The sequence below is a fragment of the Carassius auratus genome, chromosome 32 (assembly GCF_003368295.1).
Source record: "Carassius auratus strain Wakin chromosome 32, ASM336829v1, whole genome shotgun sequence".
NCBI classification, from domain to species: Eukaryota; Metazoa; Chordata; class Actinopteri; order Cypriniformes; family Cyprinidae; genus Carassius; species Carassius auratus.
In genome coordinates, this window is record NC_039274.1 from 18,436,594 (window position 1) to 18,458,311 (window position 21,718).

A 21,718-nucleotide genomic window follows, 5' to 3' on the forward strand; every position below is an offset into this window, starting at 1 on the left:
AGTACACAGTGCTCTATTATTAATGTTGTGTGTTTCTAAAAATGAAATTAAATGTTATCATTCCAGTAATTTAATAAAATATTATTAGTCCAATTTTCTTTAAAGCTTTATTTTCTTTAAAACAATATATATATATATAGGGAAAGAGAGAGAGAGAGAGAGAGAGAGAGAGAGAGAGAGAGAGAGAGAGAGAGAGAGAGATAATTACATTTATTTAATTGTATACTTTAATTTATGATTCACATCATCTCTCCTCGTAAGGCACCACCAGTGCTTGTAAGGGTTAATTGTGTGCGACCTAAATGAATTGTTCCGCAGCGGCACACTGACCTTTGACAGACCTCTGACATACACAGTATGTGTCGCCCATCGGTGCGCGCGCGCTCCGGAGTTCTTCTGCACGCGCAGCTGTCATGACGGGAAGATGAGCGACACCGTGATCGCGGAGGGAGCCGTTAAGATCAGAGATGGCAAAAAAGTAAGGAAAGCGTGAGTGTGAGACGAATGATGGTTTGATGAGAGCTGATGAGAGAAAGCGTGTAAGTGTCGCTGTGTTTCTGTGTTCGCAGTGGAGGAGCCGCTGGCTGCTCGCGCGCAAACCCTCTCCGGTCGCAGGTAAAACACTGTCCCTCTCTCTGACACTTAATGATCTGAATAACAGAATAAACGTTGCGTTTTACTACTTCAGCAATAACGGGTTTACTAGAATTAACAGTCATTTCTTGCAATGAAATATTTATGAGATATTTTATATCTATATTTTTAAGAATTTGGGCAATCACACAGTTTACGGTAGCCACTGACTTCTATAGAAAAACAGAAACAAAATACAATGGAAGTCAAGAGCTACCGTCAACTGGTAAAAACGGAATGAATATGTAAATGAATACATTTAATAATAAGACCGTTAACACACACACACACACACACACACACACATATATATATATATATATATATATTTCTGTTAGATATCATAGGATACGGTGCTGTAAAATAGTTTTTTTGAGGCAGGGTCTTGTTTGCTCTCTGTGTATTGGCTGTGTAGTTCTGTCTGCTCTCTAATCTGACTGCTCAAGTGTTGCAGGAGTCTCATATAACAGCACTGGAATCTTTCACTATCCAGTACAACAACACTCCTGCTCTATCAGACTGCTTTACTGAGATATCTTACCATCCACCACAGTGTGTTTGACAGTGTCGAATCACAGGCCATCAGAAAGACGTTTTTACAGCTGTTCACACTAGTGTGTGTGTGTGTGTGTGTGTGTCAGAGGTTGCTTTGTTTGTTAGTTTGTTTGCTTTTTTCACAGTAGCAGGAATCATGTCTAACCTAAATCTTTGAGTGGATGTAGGAATTGTTTTTGAACATCTATCTCTATCTGCATTGATTAATTTACATGTTGATATGGTTATGGTTAGAGTAGTGTGTAGTAGAGCTACAATACACTCATGTGGTAGTATGAGATCAGCATCTTGTTCACCAAGGCTACAAAATAGAGTAAACAGTGAAATAGTTTCATAATTTGCAACAGCTGTTTTCTATGTGAATATCTTTTAAAGTGTAATTTATTTCTGTGATGCGCAGATGTATTTTCAGCATCATTCCTCCAGTCTTCAGTGTCACATGACCCTTCAGAAATCATTCTAATATACTGATTTACTGCTCAAGAAACATTTCTGATAATTATCAATGTTGAAAACAGTTGTGCTGCCCAATATTTTTATGGAAACAGTGATGCATTCTATTTTTAAGGATTATTTAATGAATATAAAGTTAAAAAGAAAAGCAATTTATTTGAAAAAAAAAATATAATAATGTTCTGTAACATTATAAATGTCTTCTTTACTGTCATTTTTGATCATTGTAATGGGTCCTTGATGAACAAAAGCCTGATTTATAAAAATAAATAAAAAAACATAAATAAAATTTTACTGTTTTTCGTTGTTGTACTGTTTAAAAATCAGAACAAGCTCATTTTTTTCAGAAGTACAAAATTCATTTCATAAATACAGTTACCAGAACATACTTCTTCTATTATAAAGATGTTTTTAATTTCTAAATTAAAAGTCACTTTAAATTCATTAAAAAACACTATTTATTTCTTAACAAAACCTTATTTGGTAGGTTATCATAGTATTTTTGTATCATTTATTTTAGAAAAACAAACAGACAGACAAACAAACAGTGTTTTTTTTTTTAAAATATTACTGTTAAAAAACACTGTATGCCAAATCAAAGTCATGTCTTTGACATCAAAGTCAAATGATCATCGACCCTTCAGACCTTCATGACTGTATGCGAAGGTTAATAAACTCTTAATGCATTAAATCAGATAAGTTGCTGTTTTCACTGTCTCTAAGGTGTGTGTGTGTGTGTCAGATTGTCTGGTGCTGTACGTGTGTAAGGAGCGTGGTGTGAAGGAGAGGAGCGTGACGCTGGAGCACATCTGTGGTCTGGAGGCGTGTGTCGGTGGCGACGGCGTTCCCTTCATCCTCTCCATCCTGTGTCTCAATCAGACCGCTGTGCTCGGCTTCGACAGCAGGGAGGCGCTGCAGAGCTGGGACCTGCGGCTGCGCTACTGCCTCGGGGAAGGTCAGAGGTCAACATTCAACAAACAATATTCACTCACAGTCCATAATAATCAATAGTAAATGCTACTGTATTTTAGGATAGGGAGTTTAGTGAAATACTTTCGAGGAGTTTACATCATGCAGTGTGTCATGCTCAACATTTAAAGGAAATCTACAATTATTTTAAATAGCATTTTATCCTTCTTTGTATCGATTTAAACTACATAGAATAATTAAATATTTAATATTAGTTATATTACTTTAATAGTATTTCTCATTATTCATTTGCCTTAATAAATAAGAACATTTTTAGATTTTTTTCAATGGCCAACTTAATATTATTTTGTAAAATAAATTTTGATTTAATATCGGGCACACTAACAATGCAAATGAGACACAGGTGCAAACAATGAGTGACAAAGGATTATGGGTAATGAAGTCAAAGACTGAGTGATGGGAGTAATGGGATGAAGTGTCTTCAGGTGGTCGCTCCAGCTGGTGATCGTGACATCAACGCAAGGGATTTTATGTCACTCTTCAAGGCAGTGATACATTGTGGTTGTGATTAATTCCCCCTAACATTAAAGTATTTAAATATATATTTTATATTGCAATAATTTCACTTTCAATTCTTCAAATTAATTTAAAGACAACATAAGACATAATGGCATCTTTTTTATGACCGAAGACAAGTATCACTGGTACCAAAGCTACTGATGTCTCTAGGATTTGTTTTCCCCTAATATTTAACCATTGACTAGCCATTCAACATTACATTATAATAAGTGTTATCAATTTGAACATTTAGTTAAAAAAATAACAACTTCTAATTTAAAAGAACTTAAAACAATCTTCAAATAAAGCCATTATAAGTGTCATATTTAGCTACATGTGACCTTTAGAAAGTCTGAGATTTACAGAAATTGAATAAAGTTATCAAACACTAAATTCTACTAAAAGCAGGTAGTTATGAGGTTATTTGGGCTGCTTTAGGAGCTGTCCCTGCTGAACATGACGCAGATCTGACACGCATCATAGTTTCTCATAACTCTTTATCTTTTCTGACCCACATTAGCTCTTTTTTAAGGCAGCTTTAATAGCCTTTTTGGTATCTTCATGCCTTAAAGCTGCAGTAGGGAACTTTTGACGCTCTAGCGGTTAATAAACAGAACTGCTTGCGTCTTGTGGAAGAACATCGTAGCCGGAACTACTTCTCTCTGTTTATGTCTATGAAGAATCACAAAGGTACTGGGTTACTCCGCCGCGGTACCCCCGAAGCAATCTAAAATAGTCCCAATATAAACACTTAAAGCTAAAAACATGGTTTGGAAAATGGATTCATGGTGTACTCGCTTATTATATACATTTTTCTAAATTTTGAACATAAACAAAGTTACGGACCGCTGATTGGTTATTTTTTACCGGGAGCAATGGAGTTTCTGCAAATGGCAATAGGACCAGTGGGCGGAGCCAGAGGAGCTTGATTTTTTTCACAGATTATCTGTCTCATATTCTACTGTCAGGACATAATGACAGGTTTAATAAATATGTAAAAAAAAATTACAAAAGTTCCCTACAGCACCTTTAACTAATGACATAAATATGACTTTGCATGCTCATAGTTTCTTTTGCACTTTGAAATTAAAACAGGCTACAGTGCATGCTGCCACATTTGTGCATGCAACTGAAGTTTTTCAATGTGCAACGAGCACAGTATAACCGCTGACAGGACAGAACAAAAAAAAGGTTTTACTGACATATGGCCTGACAGCATCTCATCTGAGTGCAGTTCACTGTTCTACTGACGCTCCTGGTCAACTGTACGTTTTACACACTTGGTTGACTCGCGCCTGGCACTGAGGCTAAATAAACACAGTTCTTGTCAAAAACAAGACAGAAGCACGTGTGTAGTTGTGTGTGTGTGTGGGTGTGGCTTTTTGTTTTGATTATGCAAACCCTTTGTTTCAAAGTAAGTGCTAACAGGTTTAACCCTGCCTGCATTCCCTTATCACATCACACAAAGAGAAGCTGTTACTGTGCAGACGTGATTTACTGCCATGTGGAGCCAGCGGCATCGGGATCACTTACTAGAGCTCTCTAGCTTGTGCTGTTTGCCAAGGCAAGGACAACTATTGTCCATTTGTTGGAGTAGGGATTTAAACCAATCTTGAATTAAAACTTTTCTAAGAGTTTCGATTTTCAAGAATATAAGGAGCCATGTATATCCTTCAGAAAACATAAATGTCCAGTGTAAGTGTGTTGTTCACAGCTGAATGAACAGTACATAAACATCACAGTGTTTGTCTTCTCTGCATCAGTCCACAGTTTCAGCGTGTCCGTGCTGCCCGGCACTAAACTGGAAAGCGGCCCGGCGACTCTGCATTTGTGCAACGATGTTCTGGTCATCGCTAAAGACCAGCCGGCCGTCATCATCGGGCACTGGAATCTGCTGGACCTGCGGCGATATGGACCGGTCAACAACGGGTTCGTGTTTGAGGGAGGAACACGCTGCGGTTATTGTGAGTATGGCAATACAATGAATGAAAATCTATTTTTTTAGCTTTTGGATTAAATGCTATATTATGTGTAAATGCAAAAGCTTCGTCTGGTAGACACCAGAATCCAGTCTGTGAGTCGCATAATGAAATGTAAAGTTTGAAGAAACTTTGGCACCTTTTGGGACTTTTTTATGATGAGGAAAAATATACCAACTAACTTGCCACATTTTGAAATCTAAGTTTGTTTTTGCTTGTAAGTCAGTAGCAATATGTCATTGAATATATCACAGTATCTCAACCTCTGAAACCCTCCACCTCCCCCAGCTCCACCTGTCTAGGCCAAATCCATTACCATGCAAAAATTATCCAGAGAGTTTTCAAGATGGAAATATGGTTATATAATATTATTTATAGTAATATATAGTTTCTTGGATTACTGTATTCGTATAGCATTAGTAAGCTGACATAGAGAGTGCTTAAACTACTGTGCTGTAGTCATGTACTGTGTACATGACACCGTTTTTAATTAAAAGTGGAAAACATTTTGGAAGTTCATTTACACAAAATTGGCAGTTTGGTGGCCTGAAAATGCTAACTTTTTAAAACAAGTGTAATAGTGTATGTTTTTCAATACTTTAATGTTATCGCTTCTGTGTGAACTATAATAATGTGATGCCGCACACATAGATATTATGTGTTAAGTCTGTATGTGCGTAGTGTTTCTTTACAACGATTTGTGTGAATGGGGATCATGATGACTGTGTGTGTGTGTGTGTGTGTGTGTGTATGTGTGTTTTTGTGACATATCAGGACACAACTCTGTATAATGACATGGGTATAACACAGGTATTACAAGGACAGGGTGACTTATGAGGACATAACCCATGTCCCCATTTTTCAAAACGCTTATAAATCATACAGAATGAGTTTTTTTGGAGAAAGTAAAAATGCACAAAGTTTCCTGTGAGGGTTAGGGTTAGGGGTAGGGTTGGTGTAGGGCCATAGAATATACAGTTTCTACAGTATAAAAACCATTACGCCTATGGGATGAACACACTTTACACAAAAACAAATGTGCATGTGTGTGTGTGTGTGTGTGTGTGTGTGTGTGGTAACAGCTGACATTGTTTCTGTGGTTGTGAAGCCTCCTCTGGGTTTGGGTGGTCTTGTTTGTAGAGTGACGGACGTCTCTGCTCAGTGACCTCCACCTCATCAATCTTCATCAGCTTCCTATAAGGAGCAAGTCAGACATGAATAACATCCACCTGCAAAACTGACACATGACACAAGACCAGCTGGAGACACAGCAGGACATTCAGAGAATATTCATCAGTTATGTGATTAATGTATATGGACAACTTAAATGATGCGTTAGTGTTCTTTCTGAAGCTTGAAGACTTCAGTTCCTAATCATTTTTCATGGAAAAGAGCAACCAGCACATATTTCACGTCAGTATCATTCTCCATTTGTGTTCCACAGAAGGCTGATGAACATGAGGTTTCACAGTAGGGATGAGGGTTTCAGTTGTTTAATTGCACTCATCTGTTTGTGTTTGTGTGCAGGGGCCGGCGTGTTCTTCTTGTCCTGTGCCGAGGCCGAGCAGATCAGTTTTCTCTTCGACTGTATTGTTCGTGGAATTTCCCCGTCCAGAGCCCCGTTTGGACTGAAGCCACTGCTGCCAGGTCAGTGCTCGAGTCTCATCACTTCTGTTTAAACCCTCATCTGAGACCACAATCTGAGATCACAATTCTCTGTGCTGAATCTGTCTCTCTCGTATGTCTCATACGGACCCAACATAGTCAAACTACACACACCTTTATTTCCTTCTGATAGCAGAGATTTTATAAACCTTCAGACAAAGTTTTTCAAGTCGACATTCAACGTTTGCCTTAACATTTTTCGTTTTATGATCAGTTTGGTAAATTCAAACTATTTTATTATTCCCTTGTGAAAAAAGTGACCTTTGTAATAATGTCAAATAAAAAGTTTTGGTATAGAAATTTTTATTTTAGTTCATCATATATGCTCGTCTGTACATTTGGCGACACATTGTATACAGATTTCACCAATAATGGGAGTAATTAAGGAATTATATATAAACATTTACCACTTAAGTGGGTCAAACGCACTATACATTTCAGCTAATTACATTTCATATCAATTTAAACTAAAAACATTTTTCTTTTAATTGAAATTAACATGCAATTAATTGTCTGGAAACATTATATTCAGTTCACACTTAAGTCTACTCTTTTAAAGTATATTATTTCCTTTTCCAATGCTCAAGTTTACTGCTTCACAAGGGTTTCTAAAATAAAAAAGAAAGTTACTTAATTTTTTATGCAATGTATGCATATTCATTTATATTGTGTGTGAAAAATAGCAAGTGTGATATTATTATATAAAATTGAATAACTGGCTTTTATAGTTTCATTGTACTAAAGTCAAAACAAGTAATTAAAATATTCTGGAAATGAGTAACTTTGTGCTACATTAATAACATGTTTTTTCTACCACTAATAGAGTAATATTCCTTTGCATGAAGCTAAAGAAAATCATTTTAATTTAAATGTAACATTTAGTTTATTTCTCTCTCTCTCTCTGAAATGTACTTGCTTTACTTTTGTAGCCCCAGTTTTGAACCCCCACTGTTATAATTCATGCAAGATCAGCCCTAAGGCTTTTTTACTAGGACATTTAAGACAAGAGTTTACATATCGGTCCAGCCAATCAGAGCGCTTCACACCTCCTCCTGACCAATCAGAACTCGAGCTTCACTCCTATTCTGAGACGATGGGAGATCAAGGGGTCAAAGTCACAGTTTATATACACAAGCATTCCTGATGACTGTAATCTCATCCTCTCTGTCTGTACTGTAAGCAAAGCCACTCACGTCCAATCGCAGGTGTGAGACTGAACTGAAGAAAAATGCAATGTTCTGTCCATCTGCTACATCTCAGTTTCAATTCAATCAGAAAGACTGTATGGAAAGCGGTAGAATCGGCTCTGGACTGGTGCGTGTTTGTGAAGTCCCCTGAGATGTGTGTTGCTCAGGTCAGCGCTCCTCTGGCTGTTTGCCATCTCATCCACATGTCTGCTCTATTAATAGCACTTTAAGTGCTAGACAAACACTGGGGTTCTGCTGTAACCCCCGAACATGTGCTCAGCATGCCTCTCACTAACTACAATCTGTAACAACTCCGCATTTTGCGATTGGAGCAGAAGGAAATTGAAGTGTTTCAGAAGTTTGTCCAAAGAAAAACAACAGAAAGAGACAAAACTAAAAACAGTGAATTGGATGTGCCATCTTTTTAGTTCAATTATATTATAAAATTACAGATTAATCTGAATCTGAAATACCAGTCAATTTGTTAACAGGCACAGGTTACTAAAACATCTTCTAGATAATCGCACAGCTGCGGATCAAATCTCTCCTGTTCTGTTTGTTTTCATGTCATATTGTGGATCATGTGTTTGTGCTTCTCACAGTTGGGTTTGATGTTCTCTGTCTGTGTCTCAGAGGCCAGCATCAGTGCAGATTCAGCGCAGGACAGACTGAAGCATGAGGCGGAGGAGCTGGAGCGGAGGCTCAGTCTGCTGTCCCACAGCACAGGTAAGGGCTCACCCATCTCACCTGTCTCCTTTCTGTGCAGCCACCAAAACCTCCATCTGGTGAAATTTCAACTTTGCTCTGGAGGATTTACTTAGAGCTTCAGTTGCTGTGTTATCATGTGTTCGAGTGATGTTATCATGTCCTTTCAATTAAAAAATGAAGAAAATAATATGCTTTTAAAGTACATACTTAAGTGTGAACGGAATATAATGTTTTGGACACCTAAATGCATGCTAAATGCAATTAAATTAAAATGAATTATAGTTTAAATTGATTTTAAATTAATTTGGAATTTAAAGTGTTTTTGACCCACTTAAGTAGGACTTAAGTACTGTATATGTAATTTCATGATAACTTCTAATATATTTGTCATATGCTTAAAGGGATAGTTCACCCAAAAATCTAAATTATGTCATTAACGACTCACCCTGATGTCGTTCCAAACCAGAAAGACCTCCATTTATCTTCAGAACACAGTTTAAGATATTTTATATTTAGTTTGAGAGCTTTCAGTCCCTCCATTGTGTGTATAGTACGGTATACTGTCCATGTCCCGAAAGGTAAAATCATCATCAGTTCGATTTGGTAAACTGGTTCAAAAAGATCCGGACTAACGCTGTAGGAGTAGTTTAAAAAAAGTAGGTTTTCAACATTTATCAAAATGGCGGACAGGAAGTATGGAAAAATTTGGCATAATTGATATTGATGTTCTTGGCATGACCAAAAGAATATAGGGAGAAAACTTTCATTTCAATAGTGTAACTTATTCAAAAGTTATTAAAATTCTTTAGATATTTCATTATAACTTTTGACCAAAAGGTGGCCACCAACCTTTTTGAGTACCATCAGGGCATGGAGCCGAAGATTTTTGTAATTATTTTCATAACGATACGATAATGCATTCAAAAAATACAGCATTTTAGAACATAATTCAAAATGGCCAACGGCTAAAATGACTGACACAAGAAAATTGGATATCATTCGATTCGACATGATCCACTAAATCTGAAGAGACCAGTTTTGTGATTTTTGACCAAACCATTCAGAAGTTATAAGCAAAAATTGGCATTTTTTATATCTCCTGACCACTAGATGGCGCTGTGTCAAAACACTGCAGGTAGTCTCAGGTCATGCTTATTATAACACACACCAAGTTTGGTCTCAATACGCCAAATGTATTCGTCAAATTTATTTACGTGTCATTCTAGAATCTGTCATTCTAACTGTCTAGGACGAGTTTGAAAAAGTAGGTTTTTCAAACAATTGAAAATAGCGAAAAAACTAAACCTTTTTGAATTTTGGTGTTCATTCGACTCGACATGAGCCAAGGATTCAGAGGATATTTTAATTTTCTGGCTTACGGTTCAAAAGTTATTAGCATTAAGATTTTGAAACTTTGAACAAGTGGTGGCACTAGAGAGTTGGAGTTAGAGACTCCAGATTTGCTATGGTTCATGTTGACACTGTCCTCTACCAAATTTAAAACTTTCCCGCAAGCGATTCTATGGGCTGCCATAGACTTACTTGCAGAAGAAACGGGAGAATAATAATAACGCCAACGATTTCAATAGGTGCCTACACACCTTCGGTGCTTGGCCCCTAATAATAATAATGAGAATGTTTCTCACCTGTTTTTAAATTCACATTATGGGCATTAAATCTGCAATCAGAATAAATAATATTGTTTTCTTTCTGTTCTGTCCTGGAAGCTTCCAGCTCGCACTCCAGCTTTTCGCTTGCGGGTGATGACCGCAGCATATCTGGTTCCTCTGACACCTCAGACACGAGCCAATCAGATTGCAGCATCAGCGGTCGCCCCGCGCTGTGGAGCGATCCGATTCTGTCCGTCTCTGGTGAAACATCTCACCCACAAACATCGAGGATGGGATCTCAGGTGGAGGAGAAGCTCCAGGTCCAGACAGATCCTGTTTGCTCACGGAAACTGAAAGAGTCTGGTCGACAGAACTCTTCTGACAGCGGCATCGCAACCGGCAGCCACTCATCCTACACGGGAAGCTTCTCGTCCTACAGCCAAAGTCTGGATGCTGCCAGTCCGGTAGAGGAATACAGGGCACCTGCCGTCCCAGAGAAACACCTGTGCTCATGCTCAACCTGTCCCGTTCACGAATACCAGGTTCCCTCGTCCCTGCGGTTCATGTACGACTCTCCCCGCAGCCTGTTAGAGGTCAGCAGACACAGCAGCACATCTCAAGACAAAACCAGACTCATAGAGCCCTGTTCAGAATCTCCCAGCCAATCGGATTCAGAGCTTGATAAAGGGGAGGAGTCACAGACGAGGGAGGGCTTAATAAAAGTGGAGGAGTCTCAGGGATTTTCCTGTAGTAAAAGCTGCTTTGATCGGACGATCTGTTCAGTTCCTCCTGCTGGGATGAAATCACTCTTCACCAGCTGCCCCGTCTGCGGAGGACTCGAGGTAAACATACTCTACCCACGGTAACAAACCTTAAAACTCACAAAAAAACAAAAAAAAACAAAAAGCAAACAAAATGACTAAAACCTAAAAGTAAGTAAATATGGAAAATACAAAAATTCATTCAGAATAATAATAAACTATATTGTGTGTTTCAGAGTCAATGTACTTTTTTTAAGTTTATTGATAAATGTGATCGGCTGATGGGGTGCTATAAGAACAGACTCCTGCATCCAGATGTTCAGTGTTCAGTGGTGTTAGCTGTTAATCGATGTGCTCGGTTTATCTGTTGAACAGGGCACATTTCCACCGCATCCTGGAGGGACTTCACTGCCCGCTGTGACAGGTGAGATTCATACTGCCAATACATCCATGTACAACCTCAGACTTCACTCAGTCTGCATGACCCATAATGCAATGCTAACAAGAAGAGAAGTACACAGTGACTTTAGCACACTTTTAAAAAGAGAACTTATGGAAAGAATAAACTTAAGTGTGAACCGAATGCAATGTTTTCGAACACTCATATTTATTGCAATTAAATGAAAATATGTTATGTTTTAATTTTATATCAAATACAGTTAGCTGAAGTTTTGAATGCTTTTTGATACACTTAAGTAGGACTCAAGTACATTTTTATATGTAATTTCATAATTACTTCTATTGTCTTTGAAATATGGTTAAAATTAACTGTTGAATATACTGACAAGCATTTCAATTTCAATTTAAACTTATGTCATGTATTAAAATTAATCAGCAATTGATTATTTGCAATAATAAAGTTGAAATTTAATATCAAATAACACACTACAGTTAAAATGATAATGAAATATTTTACGTGTGGTTTAGATTGTTAGTCAATACATCGGAAAAAAACACAACAAAAGATTATAAAAACAATGATTCAAAATGTTCTTTAAAATAAAACATTTCAATTAACATTATTACAAAGGTCACTCTTTAAAAGTCTACTTAAGTGTGTTATGAAACAATCATGAAAGTGTCTCTCTTTAAGTCACTTAAGTGGCTTTTTATTTCAATAATATTATATTATCTGCAAGCTTTCAATATTTGAAGTGGCTTTCTTTCTCACAAGTGTCTAGACACTCGTATTTATTAGTTGATTTACAGCACATTTTAATATAGCTAATAAGTACAGACACACTCTTAAAGTGCCAGGTGAACATTCAGCCACGCCCACTGCTGATGTCACCGAACCACCAACCAATCAGGAGCCAGTGGAGATCAGACACTCGTCTTCGACCGATCAGGATCAACGGAGGCCCTCATCTGAACGCTCACAGCCCAGTGAGGAGAAGCGATCGGAGGACTACGCCTCCAGTCTGTCTGATCTCCTGCCACACTACAGTCCTGCTGCGAGAGCGGACCGAAGCAGCGTCTACGAGGCCATGGCAGCGTCCAGACACACCGTCCTGTACGAGAACTGTGTCCAGTGCAGGAGAGGAGAGGACAGCTGCCGGCTCCTCAGACCAGCTCCTCCATCCAGAGACGCGTTTGTCCAGGAACTGAGGAGAAACATCTCAGAGTCCTCCTGCTCCTCCACAGTCTCTCTGCAGCGAATACCTGAAGGAGGTAAGAGAGCGTCGAGCCCAAACTCTCACCTCGGATTCGTCTCGTCTCTAACCCAACTCTCCTTTGAGGACTCTTCGAATCTTCTCCTCCTCACTCCAGAAGTCTCTGTCTAATCGTATTAATTATGACCTTCCTTCTTCTGCCTGCAAACCTGTCTGTGTTGTTGTTGTCTCCCGTTTTTGAGAAGGTATGGATGGGTAAAGGTTATTTTCAAGTGTGTCTGATTTTTGAGCCTTTTATTTGCAAAACGTACATTTGAAAAAAAATACGACGTTTTTTAGGCCAAAACCTACAGTCTATAATTTTTCTTTCATATCAGACATCAAAATATAATACGCAGAAGAAAAGATAGCTTAATAATTTTTAAACCTGGTATAGGAGAATATAGTTTGTGAATTTAAAATGCATATATTTGATTTGCATTGCTCCTGTGTTTGTTTCCGTCTCTGTGCAGATGACAGAGAGAGAATATGGGCAGAGAAAGGAAGAATGGATCCTGCCTATGAAATCATGGACAGCCGATCATCAGACAGGAGCCTAGAGGTGAATTACAGTCAAAAGAAGTGTGCAAAAATACAGCACTAAAACAAATGCAACCCAACACAGCAGCCAGATTCACATCTTTATTAATGATCAGTATTATTTAACACACTGGGGATCTGTTAACCTTCTACACTGTAGCTGATGTGTTGAGTGCAGTGATGCTGAAGCTGAATCAGATCATCTTCAGAACGGTTTGTAATGTGAAATAAAACTATCAAAAAAAAAAAAAAAGTTGTTAACTAAAATGAAGTAAAAAAAAATACAAAAAAATACTAGGATATAAAGAAATAAAATAAGTGGATTAAGTGCTTAAAAAAAAAAAAAAAACAATATTAAAGCTAGACGAAACTAATAAAGAAAAATCTGCAATATATATATATATATATATATATATATATATATATATATATATATATATATATATATATATATATATATATATATATATATATATACCATATATATATCATATATATACCATATATATATCATATATATACCATATATATAACCTAAAACCATCAACCTGCTATCTTGAGACACTTCCCACATCTTTTTTCAAAAGTTTGTTTAACTGTTTAGAACGCCTCACTTCTCCCTGGGACATTTCCAATCTCCCTGAAAACTGTAGTTGTTAAGCACCTCCTGAAAAAGAGCAATCTTGATAACACCATTTTGAGCAATTATAGACCAATATCTGATCTTCCTTTTATAGGCAAAATTATAGAAAAGGTAGTTTTTAATCAGCTGAACAAATACTTAAACTCAAATGGATACCTGGACAATTTTCAATCTGGTTTCCTACTGCATCACAGCACAGAGACAGTGCTCATTAAGATAATAAATGATATTCGCTTAAATTCTGATTGCGTTTGACACTGTCGATCATAACATACTATTAGAGACTGGAAAACTGGGTCAGGCTTTCTGGGATGGTCCTCAAATGGTTCAGGTCATACTTAGAAGGGATAGACTATTATGTGAGTCTAGGAGGGCATAAGTCTAAGTGACGTCCATGAAATGCGGAGTCCCACAAGGGTCAATTCTTGCACCGCTCTTGTTTAGCCTGTATATGCTCCCACTCAGTCAAATAATGCGAAAAAAACAAATTGCCTATCACAGATATGCTAATGATACCCAGATTTACCTAGCCTTATCTCCAAATGATAACAGTCCAATTGACTCCCTCTGCCAATGCATTGGTGAAATTAATAGTTGGATGTGCCAGAACTTTCTTCAGTTAAACAAGGACAAAACTGAAGTCATTGCATTTGGAAACAAAGATGAAGTTTTCAAGGTGAATGCATACCTTGACTCTAGGGGTCAAACAACAAAAAATCAAGTCAGGAATCTTGGTGTGATTCTGGAGCCAGACCTTAGTTTCAGTAGTTATGTCAAAGCAGTAACTAAATCAGCATACTATCATTTAAAAAACATTGTAAGAATTAGATGTTTTGTTTCCAGCCAAGACTTGGAGAAACTTGTTCATGCTTTATCACCAGCAGGGTGGACTATTGTAATGGGCTCCTCACCGGCCTTCCCAAAAAGACCATTAGACAGCTGCAGCTCATCCAGAACGCTGCTGTCAGGATTCTGACTAGAACCAGAAAATCTGAGCATATCACACCAGGTCCTTAACACTGGCTTCCAGTTACATTCAGGATTGATTTTAAAATACTTTTACTTGTTTATAAATCACTAAATGACCTAGGAACGAAATACATTGCAGATATGTTCACTGAATATAAACCTAACAGAGCACTCAAGTCAGTTAGAAATACCAAGGGTTCACACAAAACAAGGGGAGTCCTCCTTTAGTTACTATGCTGCCCGCAGTTGGAATCAGCTTCCAGAAGAGATCAGATGTGCTAAAACACTAGTCACATTTAAATCTAGACTCAAAACTCTTCGGTTTAGCTGTGCAGTTGTTGAATGAGCACTGTGTGATGTCCAAACTGATTGCACTGTATTTTACATATTCACTGTATTTTATGTGAAATCATTTTATATTTTAAAAATGTTCTAAATTCATTTTAAGTAAGTATTTAAAAAAATAATAATTTCCAAAGTTTTAAAATTGCTTTATTTATTTTTGTTCTTCGTGATTATTTCACTTTCTTTTATGTAAAGCACTTTGAATTACCATTGTGTACGAAATGTGCTATATAAATAAACTTGCCTTGGCCTGTTTCATCATGATCATTCAACCATTTATAAAGCTATATTTAGAGTAATTGTCATTGTGGCAGTTGTCTAAGCAGTGTAGTAACAGCACTATCTAGTGGTTATTTACAGCCAATATATAAGCAGAAAATCATTAGAATTTAGCATGTATTTGGTCTAATGTTGTTAGTTATTAGCATTCGAAAAGTAATTTAATATATTAAATTACTTCATTTTTAATTTCTCATTGCATGAAATGGAAAACAGAAACACTGAGACCCCCCCTCCACTTTATAACTTAATGCATATAAAGGGTTAAAAGATATACAGGAGACATATACAGCTGAAGGCCACACACAGCATGTGCTTTTGAGAGTCAGTCGTGTGAAAGCTGGGTTTGTAACACATGGAGGCTTTATAATCCAGAGCACTTACAGTGAAACCCTGCTGAACCTGTTCAGACAGATTACACAATCAACCGGTGCGGACATGTTGCTTCTTAAGTGGGAGTCGGACTAAGGAAAGGCGTGTTTTTCCATGGATAAATGCCTCTCTCTCTCTCGCCCTCTCGCCCTCTCTCTCTCCCTCTCTCTCTCGCTCTAACTGTGTGTCAGGAGGAGCGCAGCAGGTACGAGCTCATGACGGATTCACAGAAGACTTCTCCTCATCTGACTGAAGGTGATCTCAGATCTGTGTGTTTCTGGGATTTCTCCGTGCCGTGTGTTATGTGTGTGTGATGTGTGTGTGTTTTCTGTGACCGGTTCAGCTCTGTCGGACAGACTCAGAGGAGACGTGGTGACATACGTGAACATCCCCACCAGCCCCACGGCCAAAAAACAGCTGCATTACATGGAACTGGATCTGCAGGAGTCCAGCGCCGCCGTCAGAGGTGCACAATAATACTGATATTAATAAGAGATCAAAAAAGAACATTAATTAATAGGATTGTAAAAGTTTTGAAATAATATTATAATTTAAATTAGCTGTTTCTATATAAATATACTGTAAAGTGTAATTTATTTCTGTGATGCTCCGCTGTATTTTCAGCATCATTCCTCCAGTCTTCAGTGTCACATGATCTTTAGAAATCATTCTAATATGATGATTTGCTGCTCAAGAAATGTTCTGTCTGTAGGTAAAAGCTCCAGTAAATACGCTCAGATTGATATCACAGCGACGGAGGCGGCTCACAGAGCGGGTTCCCAGCATGCACTGGGGCGGGAGGAAGGCCTACAGAGACTGGAGCAGCAGAGGAGACGACGAGGACTTCCTCACACTGAAGATCGACTCTTCTCTTGACAAACTGACCAAAACACTTGCATCAGTCGAGACAGTGAAACACAGAATGCAGCGTAGTGTCGTGTCTAGTGTAGTAGTATGTAGTATAGTACAGTGTCATCGTGTCAAACTCACTATGTAGTGAACACAGCAGAGCATGTGAGCGAAGCAGCGCTCCGCTACAGTTCCCACTCTGACATAATGTGCGTGCATCTTTACTAAGTACACCTGGATTCTGAAGCCTGTGAGAAGCAGACACGAGATCAAATGCACTGTTGGATTGAACTGGGTTGAGCGAGCGGCACTGAGCTCTGTGCTCTTAAGAAACACAGCATATACACATATGTTTGAAATACAGTAATATATATTCACATATCACACGTCTGACAAACACATTCAGTCTACAGTGAGCTGCTGCTACGTAAATCTGTTTCTGTATTCTCATGTTAGATAAATGTGTGCAGTGCACAGAAATGCATTTTTAATTTATTTGGAATCATTTCACTTTAAAATGCTGAATATTAGTTGTATGGCTTTCGAGTTGCATCTGTATTAAATAGGCTGCATTTGTGTAGCATCTTTAGTCTTTTTATTAACCTAAATTCAAGTGTATCGAGTCATTTTTACATTAAACTACTTGTTTTGTACTTTGTACATTTCAGGGCTGTATTTTCTTTTTCTTTTCAGCACTGAAGGAAGTGAACACGATTTGTGTGTTTATGTGTATTTTATCATATATTGTGATTGCAGTTTGAACTGCAATATGTTAATGTATACCGATGCTGCTAGATATAGATATTATATGTAGATATATTAAAACATAATGACTAAAAATGTGCTTTAAAGCTAACCTTTAATTGTCATATTAAATATGACATTATTACAAAGGTATTTTTTAAGTGTACTTAAATATGTTTAGAAACAAGTTTACTTTTATTTAATCATATCTGACCCACATGAAACTTTATATTCAATTATGTAATTGAATTATATAAAAATAGCGATCACTGATGGGAAAAACTGGAGCTAGGAAGAGTGCAACAGGAATCACAATCCTCATGTCTCATCTTCTTCAAAAACACTGAAGAGGATTAAACCAGTATCTGTAAAATGATCTGAAATTCATATTTCTGAACATATGCCATATTGAAAAAGCTCAAAATGTTAAAAGTATTTCTTCAGTTTACTACTAATCATAACTGCTTATTCTGAGATGAAAAAGTAAGAATATTCGTAATATATTGCTGATGATATTCGATATATATATATATATATATATATATATATATATATATACAGTAGATATTAATTCACGCTGTACATTATTTTAGTGATTTTCAATTGAAGCTTATCTTCTCATGCCAAATACCATCCAACAGTTACTTCACGATTCCCCATATTTATTTCAAAGTTTTTTTATTGTTTTAAATGACGATTCCCCATATTTAAAGTTGTGACGTTATAGTTGTACCTGTGCTGCTGGGACAGAGGTATAGTGACTGCCACCAATGATGAGAACTTATATTGTCTGTAATAACGTTTCTGTAGCACCAGGCGGCGCCAGAGTACATCAGGAGTTTGTGTTGCTGTCAGTTTGCCAGGACTTTCTTCTTCTTGGACTAAACAGACAACAAACCCCCCACTGTACCTTTATTGCACAGCCAAGCTGTTCACATTTAAATACAATACACAAGCCACACAATAACAACACTGAACTAAGGCTAAGTTAGATTATTTTGTTGTGCACTTTGATTCAAGAAATGTTATGTTATATAAACACACACTTTGAAACATATGCTTACGTTGTAATCGGTAGTTTGATGTTAGTTAAAAAGTTATCTATTGTACACTCACATGAGACTCCACTGAGTAATTTATTTTCTATAGAAATTGCTTTATTATACATTTTTTTTATTATTATTATTGAATGTGCAAGACGTCTGGCTTATTAGCCGCTGCAGGGAAATTACAAGAATAATAAAAAAACTTGCAGTAAACACGTTTGCATTACAAACTGTGTTCATAATTAAGATCATACATTACAATCACATGGTAAGACACACCAGTTTGCAATATAAAGCAGCAAAACAAGCTGTGTTGTAGAGCTAACAATAGCTGGAAGCAGACCCATAAATATTACAAATGGCCAAAAAAGTGAAGAAAAGCTCTGAAACCAGAAGACAGAAATACCAACAATCCTGAGTAGAGGTGACCAAGTTACTTCACTTTTATTGGACAGGTATTAATTATTGTGTAGATAGAAGATCACTCTCTAAAACGTACTATTTGTGTAATTAACATAAAACTCATAGATGATTATGATCCATGTCGATCCTCAAAGAACAGCCATAATATAGCTACTACTGAATGCACCATTTGTGTTGTGTCCCAATGTGCCTGCTTATACACGCCCTTAAAGTGTGTAGAAGGAAACAAAAGAACACACTTTTGTGGTGGCACTTATCGGCCTGGTCCCAAATCGCACCCTAAACCCTTGCCTTGTGGTCTTCCTCTGAGTCCACACTCTCGTGACTCTCGTAATGCCACTTTGACTGATGGCCAAAAGTTATTATTATTATTATTTGTAGTAGTAGTATTATCAAATGCCACAAGAGCTAGATCTACTACATAGCTACTCACATTATTAACAACATTAGCTGCCAGGCAAAAGAAGTTGGGCTACTTACATTTCAGTGATTTTCAACATTTCAGTGATTTTCTTATCTTTTCAAACATGCTTTAGGTGCCGTCTATGTGTAAGAACAATTGCTGAACTTTGGGGGTTTATTAAAGATACAGTTAATGTTTTGATTATTGTGGACTAATGCTTTGTTGATTAATTAAGAAATGTTTTATAAACACTTATTTGTTTGGCTCCAAATCTTAACTTACTATTTATCTTGTGTTTCCCACTTTTGGCTGGCTACACAAACTATCCGTGAATCTGTTGGTTGGTGTGCTCCAAATGATTGTTATTTATATCAATTATTATCCTTTTTTGACAAAAAATAAAAAATAATACTAATGATACACAGGATTCCTCTGAGCACTAGTGCGGACAGACTCTGGAGAGGTGAGCTCACACAAGCGGACTGTAAATCATGACTCACTCTGAACTGTGTCATCAATCAGAGACTTTTAATGAGACAGCAGAAATGTGTGTTAATGAGGGCGAGAGTGTTCTGGACTCTGCGTGGGCAGTTTCGATAGATTCAGCAAAGCTGGCCTGCATAGGTCTGCACAGAACAGAAAAGCATTTACCCGATGAAACATTCCCAGCCAACACTTCAGCCCGAGCAACAAGCAGCACTTCACACTCCTGACTCCCGAGAGCGTCTGAAACACAGCCTTTACCTTAGAAGAGTACAACTGGAGAGTCTCACTGTAAAAGCGACAGATTTAGAGCATCGATACATTGACCCCTGTCCGCTCACTCGAAGGCGCCACTTTCCTTCCTCTCCACCTGAATAAATTCACTTCACACACCGGACAGACACAAGAATACAGTCTGACTCAAACTGTCTACAGTCTTGTCAAAAACAGTGAAGAGTGTTAATCCAAAGAGAGAGACGGAGAGATTTTCTCTTTTTAACAGGGTTCTCGAACCTTGTACACTGTCACTGGGGATCCTTTCAAAAGTGATTAATGTGTACCATTTAGACTCTAATATGTGCTTTTACAGGACTAATATTCACCCTTTAGAAAGGTACCTTTAGAAAAGGTATACCGACCAACTGAGAGATTTTGGACCTTTTATTTTTTTTATTTATTATTTTTTTTCGAGAGAATTGTGCTAGTTTACCAAATAAAATCAAGCCTGTTAATGTGGGCGAATCTCATGGAAGGCTGCAATAAAAATGTCTCAAAAAATAAATAAATAGGTCTAAGTTATAAATAAATAAATAAAAAAAATAAATAAAAAAATTAGCCAATATAAGCATTGCATTTATGAAAATTAAGCAGATTTATTTCCAAATCTCATTGTTGCAATGACTTATAAAACACCCACCCACCCACACAAATATATATATATATATATATATATATATATATATATATATATATATATATATATATATGAAAGTATTGCTATCTGTACTTCATGCATTACAGAAAACAGTTCCTATTTAAAAAAAAAAATGTGTTGAACAATTAATTATTTAATAATTATTGTAATTTATTTAAAATGTATTCATGTATTTATTTTGACTTAAAGCGAAAACCACTAACCAAAGGAAATTCACTTAACATCGCTTGCTTTGTATGTTGCTTCATGAATCCCAGCAAGTGTTTAGTAGTTTAAGCAATATTCTAGCAAACAATCCAGGAACGATTTCATTTTATTATTATTATATATATTTTTTTTTATTAAAACAAAACAAACAACCAAAAACAAAATGAATCAGATATATTGTATTATTATTATTTTTCTCTATTTCGTATACATGAACATGTTTTGTGGTTGTTCTATCGTTCCAAACTCGTGATGATGCGAGAGTCGGAGAACGCCGCTGCTGTAACCACGGCAACGCCTCCACTTGGGCATCGTGACGTCACTGAGCCACACGGCGACACCTGTGCGCGCGCGCTAACACCCACCCACCCACACCCCCACACACACACATAGAGTGAGAGAGAGACAGAGAGAGAGAGAGAGAGAGAGAGAGAGAGAGAGAGAGAGCGCGCGGGGCTGTGCTCAGTCTGATCGTTGCTCCTCGCCGTATGTGATGTCTGGGAATAAAAGCATGACACTGGACACAGAGATGCGCGCTCGGTGCTCCGCCCCTGAATAACATCATCATCATCATCATCAGAGTCGGGGAGGAATAACTGGAGGGCACGAGAGAGGACGCGCGCGGACTGTCAACCTGCTGCACGTTCATCCATCACCTCTGAATGTAAGTCAGATTTTTCATTTATTCGATCAGTGAGTTTATCAATGTGTTTATTTGCTCATATTAAACAGTTCGGAGCTGGCACATTGCACATGGTGCCTCATTAGAGATTATGGGTATAGACAGATA

The 21,718-nt window shown here is 37.4% G+C and overlaps 2 protein-coding genes across 6 annotated transcripts in view; both read left to right on the forward strand.

Annotated features, from left to right (window-relative positions):
• The first annotated feature begins 349 nt into the window (after positions 1-349).
• Positions 350-17,528, forward strand: dok7a (docking protein 7a). 2 transcript variants are annotated; one of them, XM_026215778.1, is made up of 13 exons: positions 350-478; positions 570-615; positions 2,384-2,596; positions 4,893-5,093; positions 6,636-6,755; positions 8,594-8,686; positions 10,396-11,120; positions 11,415-11,463; positions 12,291-12,710; positions 13,165-13,253; positions 16,031-16,094; positions 16,183-16,305; positions 16,552-17,528. In XM_026215778.1, exons 1-13 carry the CDS (start codon positions 425-427, stop codon positions 16,713-16,715), a joined length of 2,361 nt encoding a protein of 786 aa, XP_026071563.1. In that variant the 5' UTR covers positions 350-424; the 3' UTR covers positions 16,716-17,528. The 2 variants fall into 2 exon arrangements, with proteins under 2 accessions (XP_026071563.1, XP_026071564.1); XM_026215779.1 differs by lacking the exon at positions 12,291-12,710 and having other exon boundaries at positions 16,552-17,352.
• A 3,815-nt stretch (positions 17,529-21,343) lies between these two features.
• The window catches only part of slc24a2 (solute carrier family 24 member 2), a 43,580-nt gene continuing 43,205 nt past the window's right edge, over positions 21,344-21,718 (forward strand). For all 4 annotated transcript variants that reach the window (XM_026215780.1, XM_026215782.1, XM_026215783.1 and 1 more), the window contains exon 1: positions 21,344-21,592. The gene's annotated coding sequence lies outside the window, so the exon portion shown is untranslated. The remainder of the gene's footprint in view (positions 21,593-21,718) is intronic.

Coding starts and splice junctions, on each gene's coding strand:
- dok7a (XM_026215778.1), top strand. CDS start 425: ATGAGCGACACCGTGATCGCGGAGGGAGCCGTTAAGATCAGAGATGGC. Junction 13,254..16,030: donor CATCAGACAGGAGCCTAGAG/GTGAATTACAGT, acceptor ACTGTGTGTCAG/GAGGAGCGCAGCAGGTACGA. Junction 16,095..16,182: donor TTCTCCTCATCTGACTGAAG/GTGATCTCAGAT, acceptor TGACCGGTTCAG/CTCTGTCGGACAGACTCAGA.